A 19323-nucleotide genomic window follows, 5' to 3' on the forward strand; every position below is an offset into this window, starting at 1 on the left:
AACTGCAGGAAAAAGCTCAGGAATCTTCTCTGCCTGATGTCTTCAGAAATAATACCAACAAAAATGCACTGCAAGTCTTCTCCAGGGTTGAAGATCAGCATAAACTCCAAGATTCCAGGTCAGCCTTTCCCTACATCTGTTCAGGGGTCTCAAACCAATCCCAGATTTATTTCCACCTGGACAGAACTGGGAAAAATCCAGGCTCCAATAACTAAGAGAAGCAAAACCCCTCCTTTCTGCCCAAAAAATGTCCCCAGCTCTGCCAGCCCTGCAGAAATCCCATTTTCCCTGCACATCCCATTCTCCCAGCACTGGTTGTGCCATCCACGGTTCCTTAAGTGTTAGAAAAAGACCTTACAGACCTAAGATCTTCAGTGAACTCCCCTCCTGCCTATGAGAAGGGAAAATTATTTAAGGGAGAATTATTTAAAATCCCCAAAGGATATGGGTGTATTATAAACCCAAAACTCAGCCACAGAACACCAAGGAAATGCCACCAAGCAGAGCACCGGTGCTTCCTGCCCATCAGTCCTGGAGCCACCCACATTCCAGCCCTTTTCCCACCCAATCCCATTAAAAATGCAGGGTTTGGATGCTGAGCTGTAGTGTTGTCACTCCGTGGCCGTTCCAAGAGCTGCTAATTGCTGACAAGCTCATTACAAGATGAAAGCAGCAGGAGTGGAATGCTGGAATGTTTTCCTGCCTGTCTGCAGAGGGAACAGCTGGCCCCAAACCTCCAGCACTAATCCCATTAAACTAGAGCAAAAAAATACTTCCAGCAATAAAAACAAAGCCCTTTGCACTCACAGATTGGATATTCCCTCCTCCAAATCCATCAGCACTTGGATTTTCAGCTGTTTCCCTGTCGTGCTCACGGGGAGATGGAGATTTGGGAGCTGAGCCCAGCAGGGAGGGAAAAGGAAGAGCAGGAGCAGGAAAAACGGGCAAGGTCACCCCGGTGTGGGACTGGGACCACTGGTGCCAGCTGCTGCTTTGGAGCCCTGTAATCCCAGCTAAACCATTCCAGAAAGCTGGGAGCTGGGTGAAGGCTGGACTTCACCTTGGAAATCTTTTCCAGCCTTACTGGTTCTCTGGTTTGATTTCTTTTTGCAAATTCGCTCGCTCAGTCCCTGCTCTTCGCTTTCCTCTGTCACAGGCAGGGGGGTCCAGCCTGTCCCAAAGTCCCTGTGCCAAGGCCAGGGAGGGACAGGAGACAGAAACCAGCCAAGCACTCCATCCAAACGCTACCCAAACGTCACCCAACCCCATCCAAACCCACCCAAACTCCATCCAAATGCTACCCAAACGTCAACAAATTTCACCCAAACCCATCAAACCCCATCCAAACCCCATCCAAACCCATCAAACCCCATCCAAACCCATCCAAACCCCATCCAAACCCATCAAACCCCATCCAAACCTCACCCAAACCCCATCCAAACCCACCAAACCCATCAAACGCCATCCAAGTGCTACCCAAACATCACCAAACCCCATCCAAACCCATCAAACCCACTCAAAGTTCACCCAATCCCATCCAAACCCATCAAACCCCACTCAAAATTCACCCAACCCCATCCAAATCCATCAAACCCCATCCAAACCTCACCCAAACCCCATCCAAACCCCACCCAAGCTCAGCCTGCTCCATCCACCCTTGGGAAAGCCCTTGGAGCAGTTTCCCACCCCCTGTGCCCCTGCTGCCAGCCAGTCCCTGGGCAGTGGGACTTTGAGCCAGGCTCACACACAGGAGGAGCCCAAGTCCAGGCAGTGATAACAAAAATCCCATCAGCAAATCCCCACCTGGTCACCCCAAGCCAGGGCTGAGGCCTCTGTGGGATCCCTTCCCCTACTCCACCCCAAGAGACTCCCAAGCTCTGCTGACCCAGCACTGACATCCACAAAAACCCTTCTCCTGCTCCATCACACCCTGAGAATTTGGTGTTCCAGGCTCCTGGATCCTCCCTGCAGGGCTGGCATTGACAGGATTTGTTCCTGTGAGGTTTGAGCTGGGTTTGCCCTGCTTTGAGCCAGGTCCTGCAGCCTCCAGCACCCCAAACCCTGCAGGGCAAGGACAGCCCAACGCCCTCCCTCACGGCCTTCCACGCTGCTGCTGCTGCTGCAGCGCTGGAAAAACCACCTGAAAGCACTAAATCTGCACCAATTCCTACAGCAAGGGCACCAGAGGAAATTCCAAACCATTTACTCCAGACGCAGAGCACAAACCACCCCACAGCTCATCCCAAAATTCCCCCGAAGCAGCAGCACAGCCTCATGCAGGAGCAGCAGCCTCAGCAGCGGCAGCTCTGCTCCTCGCATCGTTCCTGCTTTTTGATTTAACAGGTAAGGAAACAGCAGCCAGCAAAGGAGCCCGGGGTGGAACCCCAGCAGGGCTGGATCCCACCCCTGCTCCATCGGGCTCAGGAGCCTGGCCTGGGGGTGTCCGCCATCAGGAGGGAATTGCCTTTCCCAGCCCAGAGAAAGCAGGATGAAAATCAAGCGTCCCCATCACTAATGGCTCCTGAAGCACACGGGCTGCCAGACATGGAGGATTCCTCGGGATTTCCCCTGCTCTGCTCCGCTGCTGGGAAAACACGGCTTGAGGCATTCAGCCCTGGTTCCCAGAGGAGCCAAAGCTCTGGGTGAGTCCATCCAGCACGGAGGCGACTGCAGGCCCTGATCCTTCAGCTGGCAAAATGAGAGGTGAGGAGCCAACCACGGCTCTGCCACCCCAGTCAGCCCTGGGCTCTGGAATCCCAAAATGCCATGTCCCAGTCACCACCTGAGCGGGCACGGGGAGGGCTGCCAGGTCAGCACTGGTGTCCCCTTCATCCCCACTGGAGCTCCCCTTTCCCAAGGCAGGGAGGGAACGGAGGCCAAAGGAGCAAAATCACTTCAAAAAGTGAAGAGGAAGCAAAAAAAACCTGGGATTTTCCACAGGAAGTGGCTCCTGTGCCTGGGATAACAAAGGATCAGAGGGGCTAGAGCCAGGCTCGGAGAGCTGAGGGTGCTGCCCTGGAGAGGGGAAGCTCCAGGGAGAGCTCAGAGCCCCTTCCAGGCCCAAAGGGGCTCCAGGAGAGCTGGAGAGGGACTGGGGACAACGGATGGAAGGACAGACACAGGGAATGGTTCCCACTGCCAGAGGGCAGGGATGGATGGGAGATTGGGAATTGGGAATTGTTCCCTGGGAGGGTGGGCAGGCCCTGGCACAGGGTGTCCAGAGCAGCTGTGGTGCCCCTGGATCCCTGGCAGTGCCCAAGCTCTTCACACCCACACAGCTTCCCTTCCCTACCAACTCCATTTCCCAGCACCGAATCCCAGGATCTCTGAGATTGGAAAAGCCCTCCAGGATCACCGAGTCCCAGCTGTGCCTGATCCCCACCTTGCCCCAGCCCAGAGCCCTGAGTGCCACATCCAGGCCTTCCTTGGACACCTGCAGGGATGGGCACTCCAAACTTCCCTGGGCAGCCCCTGACAAGGCCTGAGCCCCCTTTCCATGGGGAAATTCCTGCTGCTGTCCACCCTGACCTCCCCTGGCCCAGCCTGAGGCCGTTCCCTCTCCTCCTGTCCCTGTTCCCTGGCAGCAGAGCCCAACCCCCCCCCCCCCCCGGCTGTCCCCTCCTGTCAGGAGTTGTGCAGAGCCAGAAGGGCCCCCCTGAGCCTCCTTTTCTCCAGGCTGAGCCCCTTCCCAGCTCCCTCAGCCACTCCTGGGGCTCCAGCCCCTCCAGGTCCTTCTCCTTTAGAAGAGGCCAAAACAGAAGCAGGATTTGGGGTGGGGCCATTACAAGATTATCCTGGGACTCCATTCCCCCTCTGGGCTCTGGCATCCCCCAGCACTGGATGTTTAAAGCCAGCACTAAGGACATGTGAAAATCTCTGATGTCCTTTTAATCTAAATCCATAATCCTTACACCATCAAGGAAATCTTGAAAATTTCATCAGGAGCAGTGCCCAGGCCGGAGGCCAAACACAAACAGCTCAAAAAATCTTCAACCAGCTTAAAATTGTATTTTTTCTCAGACTTCAGCCAACCCTCATGATCGGGGGCTGCTGAACCCCTCGGTGTCACACCCCCCTCTCCTGAGGTGTGCCAGTAATCCCACAGGGAGTTGATCCCACAGGGAGCTGATCCCACACCAAGTCCCAGCTCTGGAAAAGCCCCAAAAGCTGCCACTGATGTCGAGGCATCTCCTTCCCACACTGGATTATCCTTTGCAGGATGTGGCAGATCCCAGATCAGGAGTCATTCCAAATAAAACCTGCCCAGACTTGGGAAGGCAGATGGGGCAGGGAAAAGGGACCTGGAACTTCCCCCATCACCAATTAACTGCTAATGATGGTTTCACTGGTGGGGGGAGAATCAAACTCTGGTGAGCAGAAATCCCCTCCTGTGCCAAGTGAAAGCTGAACACTGACTCCATGAAGGAAAGGCCTCTGGAAAACCGGGAATATTGATGTGAATACAGAAACGAGGGTTCCAGATCCCCTGCTCATACCATAGCCAGAAACCCCCCAAAACAGGGGAGCACCAGGACCTGAGGTGGATCCTGTCCAAGCAGCTGTCACAGGACACTGAGAATTCAGGAATCTCTCAGCCCAGCCAGGAGCTTTATTCCCACCTCTCCCAATGGCTCCCCTATTCAAGGGCCTTGGAGCCACTGGAATTATTTTAACACAATGAATTTGGCACAAAAAAGGTAAAGCCAGGTTAATGGGCATGAGCAAGAAAGGGATGGGAAGCGTCCAGTGCTTGGAAAAATCCAAGGCAGAGGAGATTCTGGGGAGAAGGAGAGAGGAAGGGAATTTCAGGTGGAAGGGACCTACAAAAACTATCAAATCCCAAGGGGCACACCTGGAGCTGGGAATCCCAGCCCAAGGAAAACCCATCCCATGGGCCCCATTCCTGTCCTCACTCCTGCGGCACAAAGCCCCAGGGAAGCCTCTGCCCTGCAGGGTCAGGCAAACAGCATCGGGCTCAGGCAGGTCCCACTCCCACTGCCTGGGACTGCATTTCAGTGCTCAGGAGAGAGCAGGGAGCAGAGAGCACGGCCCTGACACAGCTCCCCTGGGCAGGGGAGGGGACAGCTGTGTCCCCAAATGTGGCAGCAGCTCTCTGGCCACAAACAGACCTTTCCCAGGCATTGTTCTGGGAAAGGCTGTGAGAAGATCAGAGAAAAGAATGAGACACAATTCTTATCTTCACTTGCTGCACCCGGTATTGTGAACGTGTGGAATGTGTTATGGAGATTTGTTTACCAAAGGGTGGTTTTTAATTAGCCAGTGGTGATGGTGTTTTAATTAAAGGACCAATTAAGTCCAGGTGTATTGTAACTGTCTATAAAAGCAATGGGTTCCTTAATAATGACATAATAATAAAGAGATTGATCAGCCTGCTGTGAATCATGGAGTCAATGCCAAGCATTACCTGGCCAGGGGCTGACACGACACCCAAACCCCACCCAGAGGGCAGAGGGAGCAGGGAGGGACCATGGGTGACTCCAACCTCCAGGAGAAACCTGAGGGGAGGGAAGGGCTGAGCTGAACACAGGGATAAAGACAAGGGGACAAAGTTTGTGAGGGTGAAAGTAAAGTGGCCTTTCCAGAGGAAAGCAAGGAGCTTGGGAGGATCCCTGGCTGATCCTCGCTGGAATGTGCTGGTGAGTGTGGATAAAACACAAGGAGCTGGACCCAGCTGGAGCCCTGGGTGCCACAAATCACCCAGGACTGCAGGAGGCTTCCAGAGGGGGAAGATCGGGCTGCAGGCACCACCAGAACACAGAGACTGATGGCTTTGACATCCCAGTGTTTGGATAGTGTGGGAAGCTGGGATTCTGGGAACAGCGCCAGGATCTGCCACCTCCAGTCGGGATTTTCAGGATTGTTCCCCAGGGAATGACTCGGGCAGGGTGGTGCCTTCTGCTCCAGCACTCCCTGAAGGAAGAAATTCGGGCATTCAGCTGAGTTTGGAGGGCAGGAGATGCTGATGGAGCAGGGAATGAGCTGGAAAGCTGAACTGGAATCCTGGGAGCAGCTGTTCCAGCACAGGGAGCTGCTCCCAACCTTCCCATCCCTTATCCCAGGCATGGCAGGAAGGAACCAGAGGGGGAAGATAATTTTCCCCCTCAGAAAATCCATTGCTATTCCAAAATATTCGTTATAAAGTTCTAGCCACCTGTGGGAATGCTGTGCTGGTGTATTCCAGGGCACCTGCCAGGCTGCTTTCCTGCTACACAGCCCATTTCCACCTTTTTACAGGCATTTGGGAATTGCTACAAAATTTAGCAAAGCGAGAAGGTCTGAGAGAGATGGAATTCCTCCCCGGGAGGGTGAGAGGCCCTGGCACAGGGTGCCCAGAGCAGCTGTGGTGCCCCTGGATCCCTGGCAGTGCCCAAGGATTATCCTTTGCAGGATGTGGCAGATCCCAAATGAGGAGTCATTCCAAAGAAAACCTCCCCAGCACTGGGAAGGGGAGATGGGGCATTGGAAAGGCTGGACATTGGAGATTGGAGCAGCCTGGGACAGTGGGAGGTGTCCCTGCCATGGCAGGGGTGGCTCTGGGTGGCCTTTAGGGTCCTTTAAGGTCCTTTCCAACCCAAACCACTCCTTGATCTCATTTCCCCACCTGCCCCCCTCCAGGTCCCTCCAAGCTGTGCCAGGTTTGTTTGGAGCTGCAGGAACAGAATTCCATGGACAAGTTGCTGATCCTTCTGTTCCTGCCTTCCACCCGAGTGCCGGGAGCACTGAGCTGTGAATTCCAGGAGAAAGATGGGATCATTCCTGGCAGGAACATGTGCTGGCAGCCCAGCAGGATCTCCATGCCCACAAGGAGCCACTCTGGATCACTCCATAAATTTATTACAAAACCAGGAGCCAGTTCTCCACCATGGCTTTCCCCTGGTTTCAGCTGCTGAAGGGTTTTTAAAGGGAAAAAGGAAAAAAATCCCAAACAACCCAATCCCAAGCCTTTTACAATCATTTTATCCAACTTTTCCCCCACCCTGAAGCCAGGAATTCCTGCCTGGGAATCACAGTTAATTGGATTATAATGGGCCATTCCTCCTGATTTAATAAAGCAGAGGAGAATTGGGATGGGAGCAGTGTGCTCCTAGGATTGGGAACAGCTCCAGTTCCTAATTTACATTCCAACTTTATTATTGAAAAAACGTCAAGCTCCAGGGGTTTGGGGAGGAAGTTTGCCTAGAATTTGTTTTATTCCAGCAAGAAATTATAGAATTGGGAAAAGAGGAATGGAACAATCCATGGGGAAAAAAAAAATCCTGTTCCCACTGCTTGAAATTACAGTGGGAAAAGGAAAAAAAGAGAGAATGAGACTCCCAGAGGGAAGTGAACGGGCCGTGTTATCCCAGGGGGATGGAGGGAGGGCATTTCCTGGCTTCAGCAGGAGAGAAATGCACAGCCCTCATTCCCAAGCCCATCAGATGGATGGGTGATTTCCCAGAGAGAGGGGCTGGGAAAAGGGAAGCAGGGAAGGGTGGAAGTGCTGTAAAGGGCCAGGAAGGGCCATGGAGCAGGAATGCAGGAAAAATGGGCATTCCAACATCAACCAGCCCTGCTGGAAGCCCTGAGCCCACCTGGGCTGGGCAAGTCTTGGGGGACAATTCCCACCTTGAGAGCTGAGGCTTCATTTTTAAAGCCTGGGATTTAGGCAGGATTTTCCCAACCAGTTCCTGGCCCCACAGGAGTCCCTACAACTGGACAGAGGGGATCCTCCATCCCAAAAGGCATCCCCCCATCCCAAAGGACATCCCTGCATCCCAAAGAGCATCCCCCATCCCAAAGGACATCCCTGCATCCCAAAGGGCATCCCCCATCCCAAAGGGCATCCCCCATCCCAAAGGACATCTGCATCCCAAAGGGCATCCCCCCATCCCTGCATCCAGGCCAGTTCCAGCCTGGCCTCCTGCATGGATAAGGAATGGGAGAGCAGCCCTTGGATCCATCCAGCTGCAAAACACCTGGACAAGCAGTAGCTCCCAGGCAGGCTGAGCCCTTTCCAGGATAAATAACCCAGAGGAATCCCTGTCCATGCCCCAAGGACAGGAGCTGCTGCTCCAGACAAGAATCCAGCAGCTTCCCTCCGTCCCAGCTCATGGCAAATCTGCAGCCAGGATGGGAAAAGCAAACACAGGAGAAAAAGCTCATCCCAGTTCCAATCTTATCCCTCCTGCTGGGAAAAGGGATGGATTCCAGAGCCAGTCTGGGATGCTGCAAGGCCCTGCTGGTACCATCAGTGCTCCCAGTGGGAACAGCCTCCAATGGCCCAGGGAATTCAGGATAAATGACAGAATGGGGCCAAAAAGGAAAAAACTCCAGTGGGAACAAACTCCAGGGATTTCAGGATAAATGGAATTACCCTGAACTGCAGCAGAGGGAAGGGCAAACCCCACAGCCTCAGGCTCCCAAGGGAACAAACCCAGGGGCACTGGGAGCCCAAATCCCACTGATCCCCACCCTGCAGCCCTGGATTCCCTTCCCCTCCCCACACCAGTGTCCCACGGCAGCTCCATTCAAGGAATTCCCACTCTCATTTCCTGCCAGGAATGAGAGGGAATTCCTGAATTCCCTGCCTGACATGGCACTGTTGGGAGATGGTCCCATGCAGATCCTGGAGCAATTTGCAAACATTAATTAAGCCCTGGCAGCACCCTGGAGTGGGCGGGGACTGTAACTGTGTCTTTAATTACATTAATTCTGCTCAGGGTGGGCAGTAATTATTGGCAACCTATTCCACAACTCAAACCCATCATGACAACTGCACCTTCAGCAGCTGGAATCCCCTGGATGGATGGATGGATGGATGGATGGATGGATGGATGGATGGATGGATGGATGGAATAAATTGATGGAAAAGAGAAAAAAACACAATAAAGTCCTGCTAAAAATCCCTCCTCTTCCTGCAGTTGGATGCTCCTCTCCCAAAAAATCCCATCCCTCAATTCCCAAAGACTCCCATCCCTCCTCTCCAGAAAAATCCCTGCTCAAGAAAAGGGGTTTGGTCTGTGGTCCAGCTCAGGCCAAAAGAGCAGCTCCTGGAGGAAGTGGAAACTCAGCAGAATCCTTTCCCCATGGAAGTGATATTTTTCCTGTCCTGACAGAAATCAAAGTTCCCACATTCAAGGTGAAGTGAGGAGCTGGATTCATGGATTCTTGTGGATCCCTTCCAGCCTGGGACAGTCTGTGAATCCAGGAGAGTTCCCACCCCAGAATCCTGCCCAGACGTTGCTAAAACCACCAGGGGTGCAGAATTCCAACAGCTGCCTGCATCTAGATCCGCACCTGGATCTGCACCTGGATTCAGAGGCACTGGGACACCAAGTGTGGGATGCAAAGGAGCCCAGTCCAGCCCTGTTCTCCCCAAATTCCGTGGGATTTGCACTCCTGACTCCCTGCACAGCAACACATCCCCAGCAGCTCTGTCCTGCTCCAGGCCAGCGAAGCCAGGGTCCCCTCCTGCAGCTGGGACATTCCTGGCCACATCTGGAGGGAGCCTCCCAGGAGGTCACTCAGTCCTCCCAGGAGATGGAGCTGCTGGAGCTGTTTCCAGAGGAGCCACAGAGCCACTCCAGGGCTGGAGCCCCTCGGAGCCAGGCTCGGAGAGCTGGGGGTGCTCCCCTGGAGAGGAGAAGCCCCAGGAAGAGCTCAGAGCCCCTTGCAGGGCCCAAAGGGGCTCCAGGAGAGCTGGAGAGGGACTGGGGACAAGGGATGGAGGGACAGGACCCAGGGAATGGCTCCCACTGCCAGAGGGCAGGGATGGGTGGGAGATTGGGCAGGAATTATTCCCTGGCAGAGTGGGCAGGCCCTGGCACAGGGTGCCCAGAGAGCTGTGGCTGCCCCTGGATCCCTGCAGTGTTCAGGTTGGATGGGGCTGGCAGCAGCCGGGGACAGTGGGAGGTGTCCTTGCCATGGCAGGGGTGGCACTGGGGGGAGAGAAGCTCCCAGCAGCCCAGGCCCTGCTCCCTGCAGCTCTGGCAGGGAGGGGAAGCTCTGGAACCCCTGGGCTTTATCCTTCTGCTCCTACAGCTTCTGGCCCCTCTCAGGACCCACCAGGTCAGTGCCAAACTCATCCCTGTTTTCAGCCCCAGCCCAAGAGAAGTCCAAATCCCCTCAGCACCCAGCTCTGGGGGAGATCAGGAATTGGGGTCAGTGCAGGGGTCCAGCTGACTCCAAACCCACAGGAAATCACCCCAAACCCTTCAGCCCATCCCTCACAGACAGCTTTCCCTAGAGCAGCACGTGGCATAGCCCACCCCAGATTCCTCCTTGGATTCTGCCACTGGGAACCCACAATCAGCAGGATTCCCTCAGAATGGGAGAACAGGCCTTGGTTTCACAGTGATCCCAGGCTGAACCCAACCAGCCCCAGGCAGTTCCCTAAAGTGGCACTGGGACAATTTGGGAGCACATCCAAGGCTCCAGCCCCACATCAGCACCATTAAACACCACCCACACCCCTTCCAAAGGCAACACCACCCCCAGGCCAGAGCTTTGTTTGGAAGTGAAGCCAAAACTAAAGAATTAAAATAAAAATATGAGAGAATAAAGGTGGGAAAGGGAATTGCATAAAACAGTTTGTGGGTGGGTAAGGAAAATCCCCAAATAAACAACCCTACATCCTGAAATTCCTCTGCAACTAATTGTGGTGGTGGTAATTAAGATGTTTGCAGCTGTTCCAGGCTGGTGGCACAGAACTTCTGTCTCACACCAAACTCAGGGCTGAAATGTCCCATTCATTTAGTGAGATAAGGCTGAACTTCACCCTGGACACAGGGGGTTCTCTGCTGAGAAAACCACAATTACAGCCCCACATGAGGGATGTGTCAGCAATATTCATCAAATTTTCAGGCAAACACGCAGGAATATTTTTAAAAAGCAGCACTGAGGTCTCTGTGCAGCTGCCACCCCATAAAGTCCCTGCTCTGGGGAGAAATTAAATGCTTTAATAAAAAACAACTGAGCAAATCAAACCACGAGCAAGTATTGACTGCAGAGCCTTTGGAACACCCCAGAAATCCAAGGATTTCGTGAAGGATGGGACCAAACCCTGCCACCCCTCCCAGCAGAAGCCCTGTATCCCCACAGCTCCCCAGGCAGAGGCACAGGTGACAATTTAATTTGGGGAGTTATTAAATCCGGAGATCATTAACCCTAAACCCCAGCCCATGAACAGACCCCCGGATTTTGGATCCGCTCATTAATTTCTCAGGATGAAAAATCCTAGGAAGGAAGAAATCAATGAGCACAGGACAGGGCAACCAAGATAAATATTCCAGAGACAAAGAGCTCAGAGGAATAAAACAACCCCAAATCCAGGGAATGCAGAGCAGAGCAGCATCCACTTAATCCTGAGCCTCAGCTCCTCCCAGACAGAGCCACTCCAGGGAAAGCAGGTCCTCACTCACTGAGCTGCCCAGTCTGGCTCTTGGATTTGGAATTTGAGGAAGTTTTGAAGGACAGGAGCTGCTGGGTGCTTCCTTCCCTTGGAATCAGCACGTGGGCATTTGGGAAGGTTGGATTTATCCAGCTCCAAGCATTCCTGGATGGTTTTGCCCATCCCTGGCAGTGCCCAAGGCCAGGCTGGATGGGGCTTGGAGCACCCTGGGACGGTGGAAGGTGTCCCTGCCCATGGAACTGGGCTTTAAGGTCCCTCCCAACCCAAACCATCCCGGGATTCTTGGATAACCACCCCAACAGCCCAGCTTCAGGTCCAGCCTAAAATAAGTAAAGCCACACATTGGCTGAGGACAGGAGACTCCATCTGATCCATGAACAAATCCTCATCCTTCTGGAAAACATTGACAGGGACAACAAACCCCTCCTGGAGCAGGCTAGGAAATAATCCAGACCTGAGCCCTCCTAAATGGAATAAATCCAACGAGATCATCCCAGACCTGCAGCCCCGAGCTCCAAAGATCAGTGCAATCCCATATTTCCATTTATTAAGGAATAAAAGCAACACTTCCCACACTGTTGGGGTTGCTAGGCTCATTCCCCAGTGTCCTCTTCCTTTCCCATGTCACCCACAAATCTCAACACCCTCTGCCCCCACGATTTGGAGGGGCTGGGAGGAGAGGGAATCTCCTGTGGGAGATGGGTTGGGAGGAGAGGGAATGTCTTGGAGGAGCTCCAGGGCAGAGCTGGAAGCACTCACAGGAGAGCACCTCCCCACCCCAGTCCCTTTGCTCTGCTCCACACCTCAGCCAGGACCCCTTTTCTTCAAATCCCCTCTGCTTTGGGCTTTTGGGAGTTTTACCCAGGAAAGCCTCACCTCCCCCTGGTCTTTTAGCACAGAAGATGCTCTTGGAGCACCCGAGCATGTCTAAAACCTGCAAAATTCTCTTTACACCCCCATTTATTCCACTTGCATTTATCTTTTCACACATCCTGCCTCATACCTGTGTCCGGCTCACTCCACAGCATTTTCCTGCCTCTCCTTGGGGTCCTCCCTCCGAATCCAGGAAGAGAAGCAGAAGCTCCAAGTAACCCCAGGGGCTGCCCCAGGCTCAGCCCCACAGGAACCCCCAGCCCCGGGTGTGGCACCTCCATCCCACAGACACACCCGGGGAGGGCAGTGCCCTATCCCGAGCTCTCGGGACACTCCCGACCCCCGGGAAGTTGTTCCCAGCACCTCCCCAGGGAACACCTCTCTGCACCAGGGGTTCCCAGGTGGAGAAGCTCCTCAGCCTCCCCTCAAGGACAAGGCAGAGGTCACTGCCCTGTTCCTTCAGGCAGGAGGAGGAAGAGGAGGGACGTGCCGGGACACAGGGAGGTGGCACCGGGCCCCCTCACCTGCCGCAGGCAGAGCTCGGGGCAGGGAAAGCAGATCCAGCCGGTTCCTGGCACACGGACTCCCCTCTGCCTCCACCCTGGAGCCGCACAGACCCTTTGGGATGGGAAGGATGTTTTCCCTACTTCCTCAGCTGAGCAATGCCCTCAGTGCTGTGAGCTCCCGGGGATCACACCCCCGATTCCTCCCTCCCAGTCTCGGGCAGCAGCTTCTGGGACTTTTCCAGGATGGCTGGAGGAGACCCCGCTCCTCAGCACCGTGGTGGCTCCGGCAGCAGCTGCAGAGCCGGGAATGCCCGATTTCCTCCTGGAGAAACTCCTGCAGCAGTCCCAGAGCAGCCCTCGGCTGTGCAGCCACAGCAGCACTCCAGGATTTATCCTGGCCGGGACAACGGGAACCTCTGCCGGATTTGCCGCACCCTGGAGGAACGAGGGGCTCGGTAGAAGCCGCAGTCAGCCCCTCCTGGCACCGGCCAAACACCAGCAGATCCCACCCTGGCACCCGGGAGGGGGACGCAGCTTTTCCTCACCGCCCACTGCCTGTTCCTCTGCAATTCCCGAATTTCCTCGTGCCACGGCACCGGGTTGTCCTGCTGGAAAGGGCCTGCTCCCAAATCCCGTTTTATATCTGATTCCCACCCCAGCTGTGCCGCTCCTGCTCCTGTTCGCAGCAGCAGCTGCTGCCTGCACAGCCGGGGCAGCTCCTCCATCCCGCGGGGAGACCCTCCCTCCTCCCCTTCAGCGTTTAGCGGCTGCCGTGACAAGCCCAAAGGGACAATTCCGTCTGATTTCCAGGCTGCATCCCAGGCAGAGCCGGAATTCAGCTCCTCCGGCACACGCAGAGTTTGCTCTGTCCCCACAGACTCCACTGATCCCTCTGTTCACTCACAGCCGCGCTGCCCGCAGAGATCAGAGCAGCGGAATATTCCAGCACCATCAACATCCCGCCGCTCCCGGGGATGCTTCACGTGGCTCTGACTCCAGCTCTCACCCAGAGCCTCCTCCCAACACATCAGAGCTCCCAACAGTCCCACCGGGCTCTTCCCAAGCGGGGATCCCGCTCCTAATGGTTTGTAAAGCCCTGCCCCGAGTTTTGGGGTTGATCCCAAACCCCGCTGGTTAATCAGGGCTCGAACACTTTTCGGATCAGCTCGGCTCAGCAAAGCTCCGCATGCCAAAGCACTCCAGGGTGCACAACGCCCACGGCCCCAGAGGAGCAGCTCCAGGGACTCCCGGGATTGCACGGGGAGCCGAAGGGGACCGGACAGAGCGGGGCCGGACACAGCAAAGCGGGATGGGCAGGGCTGGGCCGGACCGCGCTGCAGCCACGGCACACCTGGGGGACCTCGGCTCGGACAGGGGAAAAATCTGGGTGCGACTACGCTGGGAGCAACGCGGAACGTGGGAAGGCAGCGGCGGGGATGGTGCAACATTAATTTAATTATTTCTGATTAAAACCCAAGGCAGCAGCCAGCCCCTCACACGCCAGACAGTCATCCCTAGACCAGAGAGCATCACCTCGAGACGGTGGAAAAAACAGCCAGAGGGAAAGGGCTCGGTGGGCAGCGACCTGCGGGGAGCTCCCGAGGGGCTCCCGGGCCGGGGGGAGCCTGCCCGGCCATGCGGGACCTGCCGGACTCTCCGGACACACCGGGACCCTCTGAACCCTCTGGGACCTCTGCGACCCCGGAGCGTTCCGGGCACCGCGGGCAAACGCGCAGCGAGCGGCGGGGCCGGGAGCGGGACACGGACCGGAACCGACACCAACCAGGAGTCCCTTAAACCGACACCAGCCAGGGGTGCCCTTGGAGCGGCACGAACCGGGGACAGGGACCGGGGCCAACAGGGCATCCTGGGGATCCAGGGGACCAGGACCCGGGGATCCCTCGGGCCGAGAGGAGCCGCAGACACGGAACAGAACCGACACGAGCCGGGAGTCTCTTGGACCGACTCGAACCGGGAACACGGACCAGAACCGACACGACCCAAGCGGCCCCGGACAGGAGCCGAGAGCAGCCGGGGCTCCCGGCGCGCACTCACCGCGGAGAAGTTGTGCGGGCCGCAGAGCTCGCCGCGGTACTTGCAGGACAGCAGCATGTCCTCCAGCTGGTGGCCCAGGCGGTCCATGAAGTCGGCGCTGATGCCCTCGTAGTGGCGGGGCGGCAGAAAGAGGCGGAAATCGGCCAGTTTGGCGAACCAGCGCAGCCGCGCCTCGTCGGCGCGCAGCAGCTCGGTGAGCAGCGGCCGCGCGGTGCGGTTGGGCAGCAGCAGCCCCAGCCAGTGCCCCGCGTAGTACAGGTCGCCCTTGGAGAGGCGAGGGAAGCGCAGCGGGTTGTTGTTGCACAGCGTGACGGCGGGGAAGGGCAGCTGGCGGCTCCACTCGGTGCGCACGCGGGTGTGCGAGGGGAAGGCGAGCCAGTGCAGCAGGCGGTCGGAGGACCAGGCCAGCAGCAGCCCCAGCGCCGTGCAGAAGGCGAGCACCCAGAGCGCCCGGCGCGCCGGCGCCGCCCGCGCCGAGCACATGAGGCGCAGCCCGTGCAGCCGAGTGCGCAGCGCCGGCGCCCGGCGCCCCCGCGCCATGGGCGCTCCCCTCCTCCTCCTCCTCCCGCCGCCGCCGCTCGTCCTCCTCCGGGCCGGGCTCAGGGCGAGCAGCGCCGCGCCATCCCCGGGCCCCCCGCCGGCTGCGGCCCCGAGCGGCGGGGGCAGCGCCCGCGGGCGGCCCGCGGCCCCGAGCTGCGCGGCGGGCGGCAGTTCCGGCAGCGCGGCATGCCGGGCCCGGGGCCACCGGGGCCACCGGCGCCGCCCGCCCCCGTCCCTGTCGCTGCCCCTGTCCCTGCCCGGCCGCGCCGCTCACATCCCGCGGTACCGCGCCCCGCCCGACACCGACACCGACCGAGCCCCGCCGCGAGCCTCCCGGGCTCCGACCCCGCGGACCCCGGGACCCCGGGGGGGAGAGTGCTGCGGGACCCCCGCGCTACCCCCGGCCCGCGCCCGCCCGCCCCGCGCCGCGCCCGCCCCGCGCTGCCATCGCCGAGCGCTCCGCCGGGCGCGCCCCGGCCGCGGGCAGCGAGTGGCGGCGGCGGCGGCAGCAGGAAAAGGAGGCTGAGGAGGAGGAAGAGCGGGACGAAGCTTCCCGAGGTGCCAGTCCCGGCCGCTCGGCGCTCGGGAGGCGGAGGGAGCGATGCCGGGCGCCGATCGCGCTGCTGCTTTCCCAGAGTAGCCCCCCGCTCCTCCTCCTCCTCCTTCTCCTCCTCCTCCTCCTCCGCCCCCCGTTATCCCCCGGCTGCCGCCGGCCCCGGCCCCCCCGCTGCCTCCTCCCTCCTCCGGCAGGAGTTTGTTTTTCTGCTTTTCAGCAGCCCCGGGGGAGAACATAATATCAAGAAAAGCCGGGGGTTACGGAGGCGAGGCTCGCAGCGGGCTCCGTGCGGCCGCTGGTTTGTGGGGAGGGGGGATGGTTTTGGAGGGGGCTCCGGGCTCTCTGCTCTCCGTGGCGAAGCTGCTCCCCGCGCCTCGGCTCCCATGGAACGAATGGGAAAGGGAGAAACGCGTTCCGGGAAGCATCGCCCCCGCCCCTCGCTGCCCCGCTGCCCCTCACCCCGAGCCTGCGGAGCCCTCTGGGGTCAGGGGCTCCTCCTGCCCTGATCGGACACCGAAAAAGCCCCTTTCCCTTAACAGCCTGTGCGACGGGAATAACTCGGGATATGGATTGGTATCTCCTCGGGATTGCTGAGCTCGAATCTCTGCAAGCGGCTGCCGTTACCTTCATTTTGGTTTCAAACAGAACCGAGAAACATTCCTCTAATTGTGTCCAATTAAGCTGTAAGTGCCGGTAACTGCTCCGAATCCCCTCTGATATATTTTTTTTTTTTTCCCTCGGAATTAATTTTCCCTGTGCATTTGGAGCCGTATATTTTTACCCAATAGATGGAGTCGTTACAGCCTGGTTCTCTCCAGCCTCTCCGGGCGGGTTGCTTTTTTTATTGTGGCAAAGCTGCGAACGTGCAGCAGCCGCGGCTTGGGGGACAGCCAGTCCAAAATCCCACTCCTTGTCCGGAGATACGGGGGGAAACGGGACTGGGCGGCTGAGCCTGTGCCCTGCAGGGCGGGGGCGGTGGCAGCAGCACAAACACTGCGTGAGCTCAGCTAGGTGCCCTCACATATCTCGGGTGGTTTTTCCCGAGCTCGTGTCCGTGCTCGGGAGCATTTCCCCATTTTTTAGCACTGTTCGTAAGCAGCAAATCCTTCCCAACACCCCAGCACCGGCCGTGACCTTTCGGAACCGAGTGGGAAGAGGCCAGCAGTTCCCGAATCCATTCCAGCGGCATCTCTGGCAGCTCCAGGGAGCCTTTACTGCCGTTTCCCCAGCGGATCCCGGCTCGTTTTTCCCTGCCGCCTGTTGAAAGCAGTGGGAGTTTTTCCCCTTGGCTCCCTCTCAGGGTAATCAGCAACCTAAGTGCTTCCCCACCAGGTGGACCGGGGCTGTTTTATCCATGATTTATTGCCACAAACCCAAGGAAATAAAAGGTGCCCGACTATAAACATCCTCCCGAGTTCCCTCCCTCTCCACACTCATCCCAGCCCTGTGGCACAGCCGGGCCAGGCCACGTTCCGTGGGGGGAAAGCCCAGCCCAGCCCTGCACTGGCCTCGCTTTCAGCTCTTCCTCTTCTCGAAAAGGTTTTTTACTCTTTTTTTTTGGGCAGGTGCAGCCTGGCAAAAGGGGCTTGTGAAGGAAAGAGCAGTAGATTTGCATGGAAAGCGGCTTTTTCCTTAATTCCACTCCAAATGATCCACTCGTATCTGCTTGATTTATTAGAGGGAAGCAATTTTTCTTAATTAGCTGGCAACGTCTGATGGCAAAGGGCAGTGGGATGGCCAAGGCCAGCTGGAGCTGGAATCCAAAAGGTTCCCCATGAAAACCAAAGTCAAAGCCAAACCAAACCTGACAATGAAATTCCAAGGTGTCACCTGGTGGGACATCGCCCTAGCCTTTGGAAACTGTCTCCATGTTTTCAGTGATTTGGGAAAGCAGCTCATTCCCTGCAGCCGAGCCTTGGGTAATTCCTCAGGCAGCCACAGCAGCTTAAAAGCTGATTGGACCTAATTAAGTTAAATAAGAAATAATAGAGCTGATCCAGAAATATTGCTAATTAACCAACAAGTTGCTTGAAAATTATCCCTTGAGCTGTGTGAGTTTCCTCCTTCTGGCGGAGAATGGATTTGGGATTCTGTAGTTTGGGATACTTGACAAATTCAGTGAAATATTGTGGGGGAATTCCACCATTCCCTCCCCAAAATATCCCCTGTGTGCCCCTGAAAGGGGACAGGAAGACAACTATTTGGAAGTTGTTTCAAACAAAACCTTTGGCTTCTTTTGAAACTTCATTTTCACCTCAAACATCGACCTGGGTGAAGACAAAAAGGATTAAAGAAAAGCTTGAAATCCCCTGGAAAGGAAATTGTAAAACTTTGTTCTGCTGGATAGTATCAGTATCAGTATTAGTATTAGTATTAGGATTAGTATTTATATTAGTATCAGCATTAGTATTGGTATTTATCCTGGAAAGGAGCAAAGGGTGGGAGGATCCCACTCCAAACTCCTCTCTCCAAACTCACAGGGTGACTGGAGCCCCTGCCCTGGCCACACTCCCCTCCTGTGTCCACTGGAGCATCCCAGGGATTGATGGGATTTATTCCCTTGCTCTCCTGAGCGGTTCCTGCTGGGTGAGTGGGCAGCAGATTTATCCCTGGTTTTGTCCACTGGGCTTGGTCCCAGCCATGGAGGAGCTCTGGGACATCCTCTGCTCTGCTGAGCTTTTAGGGACCAGAAGCAGGGGGAGAAATCACAGGGCTGGGGTCAAATGGGGCAGGATGGGACCTGGGGAAATAATTCCTCCCTGAGAGGGTGGGGAGGCCCTGGAATACCTGCAGAGGCTGTGGCTGCCCCTGGATCCCTGGCAGTGTCCCAGGTCAGGCTGGACATTGGGCTTGGAGCAGCCTGGGACAGTGGGAGGTGTCCCAGGGCTTGGAACTGGATGGGCTTTAAGGTCCCTCCCAACCCCAAGCATTCCAGGATTCCCTGATCAACCTTCCCACACTGGATTTGGTGTATTTCCAGAGCCCCTGGAATACAAAGGTGGGGATTTTTTGCTCTCAGGAGAACAAGGGGCAGACACTGAAAGGACCCTTGTCCCCAGGCAGGGGGCTCAGGTCCCCTTGGGCTGGGAATGGGATCCCTTTTCCAGCACAGAAACATTTCCAGGGGCAGGAGCAGAGCCTGGCACGGCTGGGCACAGCTGGATGTGCCCATCCCACAGAGCCCTGCCTGGGCTGAGCTGGGCTTTGGGACACAAGGAGCCCCTGGGGACAGGTGTGACCCCACAGCCCCTGGGGATGGGTGTGACCCCACACCCCTGGGATAGGTGTGACCCCCCAGCCAAGGGTGTCGGAGACTTAAACATGTTCTGCAAGCCCCAAACCTTCCAGAAAAATTCCCTGCTCTGGCCAAGCCCTGCAGAAAC

The 19323-nt window shown here is 56.7% G+C and overlaps 1 protein-coding gene across 4 annotated transcripts in view; it reads right to left on the minus strand.

Moving 5' to 3' along the window:
* The window catches only part of LOC128819803 (acid-sensing ion channel 2), a 409246-nt gene that overhangs the window by 60611 nt on the left and 329312 nt on the right, over positions 1–19323 (minus strand). The window contains exon 1 of one of the 4 annotated variants that reach the window (XM_054000163.1): positions 14845–15450. The exons of the other annotated variants lie outside the window; for them this stretch is intronic. Coding sequence (XP_053856138.1) covers positions 14845–15384 — 540 coding nt within the window. The 5' untranslated portion in view covers positions 15385–15450. Of the gene's footprint in view, positions 1–14844; positions 15451–19323 lie in introns of those variants that run through there. 4 annotated transcript variants of the gene reach the window in all.

The sequence above is a fragment of the Vidua macroura genome, chromosome 27 (assembly GCF_024509145.1).
Source record: "Vidua macroura isolate BioBank_ID:100142 chromosome 27, ASM2450914v1, whole genome shotgun sequence".
Taxonomy (NCBI): Eukaryota; Metazoa; Chordata; class Aves; order Passeriformes; family Viduidae; genus Vidua; species Vidua macroura.